Below are 10,948 nucleotides of genomic sequence, written 5' to 3' on the forward strand. Positions count from 1 at the left end.
TTAACATAACGTGAACAAAACAAGTAAACTTTAGCATAAACCATCATGTAATGAACATAATGTAGAAAGTAAGGTTGTAATCTCTCTCTATATATATTTATTTGAAGGGTGGGGGTTTCAGATATGCCCCCTGAAGTACTGATGTAAGGCTTTGTGTAATGTTAGGATCCGTCTGTGTTCCATCAGCTGTTGATATGACAGGAATGTTTTAGAATGGCCGAACCCCCATCTGTGGCAGATTTAGTCAACCCCAACATTACATACATGGCTACAGCCTGGGTACAAACGCACCATCTTTCATCCCGTGCTGACCCCCCATGTAAAGATTCAAGGATGAGCGTGGTGCTCCTTGTCGTGTCGAGTTCCAGCGTATTTCCCCATGGCCCATGAAAAGAGGATATTTAACAATATGCTCTCTAACCCCCGCTGCTTAATTAAAATGAGAATCACATCTGTGGCTGAACGTGCACCTCATTACTTCTGTATCTCGTTAAGAGTCCCGTCCCGAGGGAAGGAGCGGCGCTGGAACCCGCTCTTCAACCACTTTTACCTCCATCTCTAGCTGCGTATCCTCGTCTCACACGTGCTTTTATGTCTTCTCACCCAGCCTATATAAAGTTCTCATCTGGAGAGGTTTCCGAGGCCAATTAAAACTCCAAAACCAAACAATACGACTCAGGAAAATAACAGACGATACTGATCATGAATGTTAGTTTAACAGACTGAAAAAATGAAGGGTGGAGTGGAAGTATAGAATGTATTTGTGTGAAAATGTGCCTCCAACATTGTAGAAACAGTTTAGGGAAGGGCTTGTGCAAAACACAAGCTCTATAAAGACATGAAGAAAAGCTCGGCCTGCACAGAGCCCTGACCTCACCCCTCTGAACAGCTCTGGTATGAACTGGAACATCAACTGAGGCTTTGTTTTATAATTTGTATGTCAAACCATACAAACACACTTTTGATTGAATGTACACAAATTCCCACAGACATCCTTTAAAGTCTTGTGAGAAATATCCAGCCAACAGCGCCCCGTGGGCAGCGTCCTGTGACCACTGATGAAGGTCTAGAAGATAACCGACTCAAACAGCAGCAATAGATGAGCGATCGTCTCTGACTTTACATCTACAAGGTGGACCAACTAGGTAGGAGTGTCTAATAGTGGACAGTGAGTGGACACGGTGTTTAAAAACTCCAGCAGCACTGCTGTGTCTGATCCACTCATACCAGCACAACACACACTAACACACCACCACCATGTCAGTGTCACTGCAGTGCTGAGAATGATCCACCAGCTAAATAATACCTGCTCTGTGTGGGTCCTGACCATTGAAGAACAGCATGAAAGGGGGTTAACAAAGCATGCAGAGAAATGGATGGACTACAGTCAGTAATTGTAGAACTACAAAGTGCTTCTATATGGTAAGTGGAGCTGATGAAATGGACAGTGAGTGTAGAAACAAGGAGGTGGTTTTAATGTTATGGCTGATCGGTGTATATTTATATATATATTAACCCATTCTGGATAAAAACACCAGATCCTGTCCAACCCCCCACACCCAAATAATCATCAAACAGCAGCGGTATTTTTCACAGCTTATTCGTATTATCAGAAAACCTACAATAAACTTTAGAAAGCACAAAAATGACCTTCTAGCTCAAAAATATACAAACAGCAACAAAAACAATCCTAATGCAAAATCGAAATGTGTCCGACTGGGCAAATGTGATCCAAATAAAACACAGAAAAGTATTACGGGGAGAACATGCAAACTCCACACAGAAAGGACCCGGACCAACCCACCTTAGAATTGAACCCAGGATCTTCTTGCTGTGAGGCAAAAGTGCTTTCAACCGAGCCACCGTGCAGCCTGTATGCCATCGATAAACATTCAAGTATTTGGACACCTGACCATGAGCTTGTTGGATTTCCCATTTTAAAAGCAAATGGTATTTTAAAAAAATGGGATTTCGGTGCTGTTAGGATCACATCTGACCAGGCAGAGAATTTTTTCTCTTGGCATTAATTACGTCTTCTTCCACAGTCAAACTTCTCACACGTCAGCGGCTCTAATCGATCAAACTCAGTATGAAAGCCATGGCACACATTTAGGGTGTGTTCGAAAAAGCTAGTGAGCTCTCTACATAAGACGCATTTTACGTCATCCTACGCGCGCTCCCGAGAATGAGGCTGTTCGAAATCAAGATGCCTTAATATGCTGTCTAGTTAGGCATCTTAAAATCTCAATGTTATTTTGACTCAAGAACGAGTGAGCATCGGAAGCGTCCTTAGTGATCAAGGCAATCTTGTATAAACTTGCACAAGTGTATTTATTTGCAAGTTCGGGCTTGTTAGCGAATGTAACCGTTTTTTGGTACACAAAGGGAGATGTTAGTTGACATGTTAGCACGCTGTGCCACCCCATCCCATTGGTTTGAATGGCAAGATGCTAAATGCTAAATGCGAAACCCGATGGAATTGCTGTCTAAGTAGCGTTCGAATAATCTGCCTTATAAGTCATTGACTTATTAGAATCCTCTCTACTGAGGCAGCTGCCTATGTAGGCAGTAAGACAGCAAGGCTCCCTAGGTTTTCGAACACACCCTTAATGACCGGTGTGGCTTTATGTATATTTTTAACCCGGTAGATTGTATTAGAAACATATAAAAGAACTTGAAAAAGGTTTTTTTTTTTTGGGATAAAGAATCATTCATTCATAGAAAAAACCCACAAATGCAAAAACAACAACAACAAAAAAAAAAGTGTCCTCTACAAGTGTATGTCGTCCTTTGACCTCAGTGTGTCCACAGCAGGATAAAGGTACGTCACTATATAACAATATTATTCCGTGATCCGTGAACCATAAAAAAGTATCATAATACAGTTTCATTATGGCGTTTCTAAATAAATTGTAAATAGTTTTAGAGGTTCGGGGAGGGCGTGGTGTGTAGCAGCGGCGTCTGTAACCTCAGTTCTGTTTATATCCAGTGTGCTAGACCAGCGGCGAATCACAGAAGATACACACTCCGTTTAAGATCTTCTTCACCCACTCTGGATCTGTAAAGACAAACAGAGGAAGTGGAACTACACGAGAAGCATGTCCGGCAAGTCCAGAAATCAGGTCACGTGATCCGGCGATCGCGTTTCGCTCGGGCAGTGTGACTAGCCGATGTGACTCGGGGTGTCGACGGTCGATGCATGTTTAATAGGAGCGGAGGTCATCGGGTCTTACCTTCAGGCTGTGGCAGGGAGGCTAAGCTGTCCCTCAGCAGGCACCGGCGATACGTCACGCTCTGACACGCCTGAAACGTCCTCCCACACCTGAACCAGAGAGGATATGAAGGACAGGGAGAAGATTAAGGACGATGAAACTTCATCCATCCGTTTTTGCCCTAGGACCACCAGGCTCTGCTCAGATGTTTTTTTTTTTTTTGTTTTGTTCGACACCATGTTTGCACATTCTAGTGAAATTCACGGCACGAGCAGTGTTTTACTAGTATTTTACTAGGGTCTTTCTTATTTAGTATTTGGGTATTTGACAAATGTTTTCATAGTATCCTGATTAAGGGTGGCTCTGCTCAGACTTCAAAACAAATTGGACTTAGTTTTTAAATTTAACTTTTTAACCAAGTGTCTGCACAAATTTCAAGCCTCTCCGCTTTGCTCAAGCATTCAGACCGGCTGGTTTGGCAACCTGTGGTGTAGCACCAGCCGTTTGTGCTGTGTAGCACCAGGTAGGTAACGGAAAATGTATTTCAATACAGTAAACGTGCAAAAATGACCTTTTTTTTTTAACTCAGAACCATCTCTGTAGCCCTGGGAGTTCCACCACTGGGCTAAACACCACCATTACCATACTGATGCCATTTTCCTCTTCTGGTGTCTGATCCTTGGGCTGAATTAACATGATACGTCTCAAAACCATTTTTTCACTGGCTAAGCTATGCCATTATTTATTTATTTTTTAGGATTTTAACAGCATGTTTTACACTTTGGTTACATTCATGACAGGACGGCTAGTTACTCATTACACAAGATTCATCAGTTCAAGTTTAATGTCAAACACAGTCATGGACAATTTTGCATCTCCAGTTCACTTCACTTGCACGTCTATGTACTGTAGGAGGAAACCGGAGCTCCCAGAGGAAACCCACACAGACACGAGGAGAACATGCAAACTCTAGACCGTAAGGACCCGGACCGCTCCACCAGGGAATCGAACCCAGGACCTTCTAGCTGCGAGGTGACAGTGCTGCCCACCGAGCCATCTATGCCATTAAAATAGAGTGACCTTTATGCGATCTTTTCAGCTATAGCAACAGCCACTCTTCTGACAGGCTTCTCACAAGACTTTAAAGTACGTCTGTGGGAATTTGTGCCCATTTAGTCAAAAGAGCAGTTGTATGGCTGGGGAAGAAAGCCTTAAGTGATGCTCCAGTTCATTCCAGAGCTGCCTGGGCTATCGATCGGATGGTAATCCCGGTCCAATGAAAATGCGGTACACATGAAAAAGAGCTTCACTGTACTGTAGACCTGTATGTATATTTCTATACAAAAAAAGACATTTGAAATAAACCGCTAGCTGCCGACCTGGGTTTAAAATCCACATTTTGAATCTAGAACAAGCTCTGCACACGCTGCGTCCATGTAAAAGTCGTACGATTAGACAGCAGGCGTCTAACTTTACGCCGGAGATTAGACTCACCTATACCACACGTGTCCGTTAGTGCACGACGCTTGTCTGCAGTCAGCGAAGGGCAGGACCTCCTTACACAGGCTGCAGTGCTCAGGAAACGTCTGCTTGTTAATTTTATTATTGATGTGACCGATAAGTACCTGAGAAGAAAAGAGAGAGAGAGAGAACGTGATGTAAGATTGAGAACAGGGGAAAAAAAGCACACCAGACGATATGGATGTATAGAAATAGGAATCTGACCTTTTCTAATCTACCTCCATCTTTCTATGCAATTAGTTTTATTCCTTTTTGTGCAAACAGTTTGAAATGAGGAGCTCTTTTGACTAAAACACCACCCACGTTTTGTTAGTTTTTATATCCATCTCCACTTTTCTGCCCATTTCGCTCCTAACAGCTCACATCCAGCCGACAAAGACTTAACCTACAGATCGTACAGAAGATTAACCTTTATACTGATGTCAGAGCGACGAACCTCTATATTCAGAAATGATTACGCTAATGACACAGGGATAACCAATTTGTTATGGCTTTGCAGCGCCATGTATTTCTCTTGTAGGATCAAAGGTTACGAATTGTGATTGACATTCGATGTACTGTGATAATAATAATAATAATAATAAAAAGAAGTTTGATATGATCAGGGCCTAGAATCCATTTATCAAAAGCCAGTCCCAACGTAAACATTTCTGATGTGACGTCACATCAGCACAACAACAAATCCACCTCAGAAATTCTAAATGTTTCAGTTGTTTGTTTGTTTATTAGGATTTTAACGACAGGAACGATAGTTACTCATTACACAAGATTCATCAGTTCACAAGGTTATATCAAACACAGTCCTGGACAATTCTGTATCTCCAGTTCACTTCACTTGCATGTCTTGGGACTGTGGGAGGAAACCGGAGCTCCCGGAGGAAACCCTCGCGGACACGGGGAGAACATGCAAACTCCACACAGAAAGGACCCGGACCGCCCCACCTGGGGATCGAACCCAGGACCTTCTTGCTGTGAGGCGACAGCGCTACCCACTTAGCCACCGTGCTCAGAGTGACCAGAGTGACCAAGTCCAAGCTCATTGATGTGCTGAACCAGGATCTTAAACTTAAGCCTTGCAGTGATGCTGAATATAAGTTTATTTATTTACTTTATTTTTTTATTATATTTCCTAAATATGTTACTAAGCTTTGGTAATACGACTGTCATGCCAATAAAGCTTCATTTGAATTTGATAAGACTGGAAGGAAAGGGAGGGTAGGTAGTTCAGGGTGGCCCTGTTTTGTACTGGGGCGCGAGGATTCATCGAGGAAGACACAAGGGATGATGGGTAAATACTTAAGATATTTCAGAACTCCATTTAAAGCAATTCTGGGCAACAATGCCTTCACAACGATGACAAAACCACTTAAATTAAGGAAGGCAATTACTTTAAGTGGGGACAGTTTCCACTGTTGGGCCCTTGAGTAAGGCCCTTAACCCTCAATTACTTAAACAATATATTATCACAGTACTGTAAGTCGCTTTGGATAAAAGCATCTGCTAAATGCCAAAAATGTACCCACCTCGGCTGCTCGGTCTTCACTGGTGGGATCAGTGGACAGGAAATCACAAATCCCTTTGGTGGGGATGCAGGTATTCTCAGTGATATTCGTATGAAGATACACCTCTCCCAGAACCTTCTTCATGTGCTCTCGCATTAGATAGGACTCCACCCCTTCGATCCACGCTATCACCTCGTTCATCCGCTCCTCCTCGGACTCTCCCTCGGCCTCCCTCGGTTTGGACTCGTCCGGGAGGGTCGTCTCGGCCGCCCTGCTCCCTTCCATCGTGTCGCCCTCCTCTGTCTCGTCACCCAAGAACGTCTTGCTCTCCTCGTGCGACGGTTTCCAGCGCGCCTTCACCGGGGCCTTCTGCATGGACCTGTGCAGGATGCGCAGCAAGAACAGCTTGAGTCGCCAAAAGTACATAGAGTTGGAGGTGGCCGCTTTCTCGTCCAGCTCGTCCAGGAGGGACTGAGGGATGCGCTTGTCTCGCGCGACACGCCATCGCAGGAGGTCGAGCAGATCGGCTTTCTTGTAGAGGTTCTGCAGAGGAGATTCGAGCAGCTCCGATCCCGCCTCGTCCGGCATCTTTAACGTGATGAACTGCACCAGGTAGTTGCGGGTGACCGGGTGGAGGCCGTTGGTCATGCCTTCCGTGGACGCGAGCGCAAGGTAGGCACTGTTCGGGCTGACGGCGATGCCGTGGATGCGACGACCCCGGACGCCTTCCGGAAGTTCCACTTCCTGCTGCTTGAAGACAACAGCGGCGTCGGTGAAGACAGGAGTCAGTTTTTTGACCGTGCCATCCAGGGAGCAGGTGAAGATGGAGCCGCCGCTGCGAGATGTCCCGAGGGACGTGATGGGCGCCGAGTGGAGGCCGGTGACGTGGGAGTTGTGAACGTTGAGGCCAGCTCTGGAGATAAGCAAAAGGCACCAAAAGACGTACGGGCCTCGAGCTACGACTACCAGGCTACAGTTGCATTTCTGCTTCGGGTGAAAGAACGAAACGCACTTGATGTCGCTTACTGGGATCTTGTCCGTCTCCTGCCACAAAACCACCGGCTGCCTGAGTGTAAAGTATCCTCTGACCGCTTTTAAATTGACCGGTAGTATTTTGACAGGGCCTGTGGTGCTTCCAACAATCAGGCCGCTCATCCTGCGCCCGTCGTGCTCGTACTCCCACCACGCCAGCACGCTCGGCAGGGCCACCCCAGATTTGATCGTGTTGCAGGAAACTACAGAGTCCTTCCCTTGCACGGGCAAACGAAACTGCCACACCACCAAGTCCCCGTTTTCCATCAGCACAGCCAGGAGGACGGTCTCCACGGCCTTGCACTCGTTATTGTTCTGTATGTGTTGCGTACTGCACCGGCTGGACCACTCCATGCGCACCGGCGTCTGCATCTGGTACCGGTTCTGCAGCTCCTCCAGATCCTGCAGCTCGTCCAGGGCGCGCTCTGGGACGCCTTCGGTCTGCAGCGTGTAGTTCCTGGACTTCAGCATGTCGCCGTACAGCTCGGTAAGGTCCATGAGCTCGGTCCACTGCAGGCGCTTGTGGCCGCTCTGGATGGTGAGCCGGCCGTCCAGGGTCAAGCAGGCCAGGACGCAGCGGCCGTTCACGTCGCAGCCGAGCGGCGACCAACTCGTGTACTTCATGCCTTGTAGAGCCCCGCCCTGGGGATTCATAATTCTGTCCAGCATAAAAAGCTGCATCACTTCTGGATCTTCAGAGTTCTCGAACTTTTGTTTGACTTTTTTTACTTCTTCCTCGGAACCCACCTGTTAGAAGAAAATCTGATTAAAATGATGATGAAGTAAAAAAGTAGCAACACTGTCTCTCACTTCAGCTATCAGCAATCATTTATATACATTTATGTGTGGATATGACTAAACCTGTCAAGATACAACATTTCTCTTGAACATGGTCATCTCCAATTCACCTGACTTGCACGTCTTTGGACTGTAAGAAGAAACCAGAGCTCCCGGAGGAAACCCACACAGACACGGGGGAAGAACATGCAAACTCCACATAGAAAGGACTTGGACCGCTCAACCTGGGGATCGAACCCAGGACCTTCTTGCTGTGAGGTGACAGTGCTACCCACCGCTCCACCCTTAATGCTATGATATAAAGGTCGGTCTCTGGTGACCTTAATAAATTGAAATAATGTTTTTCTAGAGTAGCTTTGAGATAGCGGTTGTATTTTAAATTCTTATGGGGTTTAAATAATCATTTTAAAAGCTAAACTAGATCTGGACAAGATCTTTATGCTCGGCTTTTATTAAATAAGCCTGAAGCCATACTGACATGAAAGTCAACAGTGTGTGGAATATTGAATGGGTTTAAATATTCGCTATAAGCTTGTTGATTAAAGGTTCACCATCGACTAATGATGCTCGGTAATCAGTTAAAAGTATCTGCATTTCTCACATACATACAGTTAAAAAACTAAGGACGAGATGTCAAATGGCTCCGGATTTGAGTTAATTTGTAAGACTCAGACTAAATGATTAGAGCACACTGTCAAAAATCACACATTTCATGGGTTCAGTGGTTTCCAAAACTAAAAACATGATCATACAGCAACTTGGGTTATTAATATAATGGTACAAAGTTCTATAATGCTTTTCTATCTTATTTCCATCTGTCTGGCCTGTTTTTTACTGGTTAGTGATTGTTTATTTAGTTTAGTTTCACGCTGTGCTTACACCACGGTTATATTCATGGCAGGAAGGGTAGATAATTCTCATGTCAGTCTATCTTACGTTCTTGAAATTGTTAGTGATTGTAACTGATTGATTATACCCAGTGCACTTCTTTGTGCTCATATAAATAGGGCACGTTCGGCTGCAAGCATCACCTCATATTCCGTCTAATTTAGGAATGCAGTATCTGATCCAATCATTTAGAAATCACAGGGACCAAAAACACTGTGGCACAAATCCCAGCACAATCATGACATTCACAGTAAAGATGGTCCTGGGTTCGATTCTCGGGTGGACCAATTGGAGCGGGTTTTCTCACACGGTCCAGAGACGTCAGGTCAATTGGAGATACTAAAGACCCCCTAGGTATAAGTGTGTGTGTGAGTGTGTGTCCTGTGCTGAACTAGTGACTTTGTCCAGGGTGTTTCCTGCCCTTTGTCCATTATCTCATACCCACCGTGACCCTGACCAGGATAAAGCAGAGAATGAATGAATGAATCGTGACAATCATGTGTGCAAACTCCTAATAAACTGACCACTCAGTACCAGTGCACTAACTTGATGTGTGTGTGTGTCCTGTGATGGACTGCCGACCTGTCCAGGGTGTTTCTTGCTTATAGCCCAGTGATTCATACTCACTGTGACCCTGACCAGGATAAAGCAGAGAAAGAATGAATGAATGAATCATGACATTCGTGTGCAAACTCCTAATAAACTGACCCCTCAGTATTGGTGCTCTAACTTGATATGTGTGTGTGCGTGTGTGTGTGTGTGTGTGTGTCCTGCCGACATGTCCAGGGTGTTTCCTGCCCTTTGTCCATTATTTCATTCCCACAGTGACCCTGACCAGGATAAAGCAGAGAATGAATGAATCATGACATTCATGTGTGCAAACTCCTAATAAACTGACCCCTCAGTACCAGTGTACTAACTTGGTGTGTGTGTGTGTGTGTGTGTGTGTGTGTGTGTGTGTGTGTGTGTGTGTGTGTGTGTGTGTGGTCAGTAAGACGTGCCTTTATTTCACACGCGGACTCCGGTACAGAGATGAAGGTTCGGTGAAACACCAGATCTGGACTCTGGGTGTGAAGATCGCACATCATCTCCAGCACAGTTACACCGTTGATGGTGGACGCAGCTACCCGGTGATCCTCCGACCATGTGAGCACCTCCAGCCCGCTCACCACGCTCATCAGTTTCACCACCGGCTCCCGCTTGACTACAGGACCCAGTCCCGCCCAGTAATCATCCTCCGGTCCCGGTGTCTCCTCGAACACCTCCTCAGCCTCCTCTCCGCTCTGCTTCGCTTCCAAAGCGGCCATTTTTCCTTACAAAAAAGTACAACAACAACGACTACAGGAAGTGACGGTGGCGGAACGGGCGGGATGCATTTTGATCCCTCGCGTGCTTGGGTTGCCAAGTTTTTCCCTCAGTTCTACTCCGTAGCGCTATATAAACTGCCGATGTGTTGCCAGATAATAATTTACCCCCCTTAGCTTAACGGTTTTAACGGTTTTTAACGACGTTCTTTTGCAAAATAATATAATCATCACCTCCAACAAACGGTTAATCTTGCTCTAATTCTAATAATTGTCATTAATTTTGGTGACCTGCAATGTTCTACAATTTCTCTGTGAACAATGGAGTAAAAAGTACATTTTGCATTCCGTCTTTAAACTACCTAAAGTCCGTTAGCTATGTATGCACCATAACGGCTAACAGGCTACATTAATAGTTTATAATGTAATGTAATATAATGTTTATATAAAGAGGTACAGGTAAGTGCTAATGTATATTTCAAACCCTTTTTTATTTTTTTTTATTTTTTTTAATTTTTTTATTTTGACACATTAAAAGCAAAAAGACACAAATAGCTTTAACTAGGGCTGGGTGATATGACTAAAAACTATATGTATATCTCGATATATATTTTTGAGAAGTGGTGATATACGACACAATACGATATAATGTAAACATAACAAAGTACAATGGCAGGTCACTGCCTGTATT

At 44.8% G+C, this 10,948-nt stretch overlaps 1 protein-coding gene across 1 annotated transcript; it reads right to left on the bottom strand.

The window, feature by feature from the left end:
- Window positions 1–1,454: 1,454 nt before the first annotated feature.
- On the bottom strand, window positions 1,455–10,260 carry gtf3c4 (general transcription factor IIIC, polypeptide 4). Its single transcript, XM_063012084.1, has 5 exons — window positions 9,955–10,260; window positions 6,257–8,014; window positions 4,707–4,837; window positions 3,234–3,322; window positions 1,455–3,058 (listed from the first exon to the last, which is right to left on the bottom strand). Exons 1-5 carry the CDS (start codon window positions 10,258–10,260, stop codon window positions 2,994–2,996), a joined length of 2,349 nt encoding a protein of 782 aa, XP_062868154.1. The 3' UTR covers window positions 1,455–2,993.
- Window positions 10,261–10,948: the final 688 nt, after the last annotated feature.

Source organism: Trichomycterus rosablanca, chromosome 16, assembly GCF_030014385.1.
Source record: "Trichomycterus rosablanca isolate fTriRos1 chromosome 16, fTriRos1.hap1, whole genome shotgun sequence".
NCBI classification, from domain to species: Eukaryota; Metazoa; Chordata; class Actinopteri; order Siluriformes; family Trichomycteridae; genus Trichomycterus; species Trichomycterus rosablanca.

Excerpts from the sequence above, each read along its gene's own strand:
- gtf3c4 (XM_063012084.1), bottom strand. The coding sequence starts at position 10,260 with ATGGCCGCTTTGGAAGCGAAGCAGAGCGGAGAGGAGGCTGAGGAGGTG. Across the intron at positions 4,838-6,256 it reads GTGAAGACCGAGCAGCCGAG|GTACTTATCGGTCACATCAA; the intron begins GTGGGTACATTT and ends TTTTCTTCTCAG. Across the intron at positions 3,059-3,233 it reads CTCCCTGCCACAGCCTGAAG|ATCCAGAGTGGGTGAAGAAG; the intron begins GTAAGACCCGAT and ends TTGTCTTTACAG.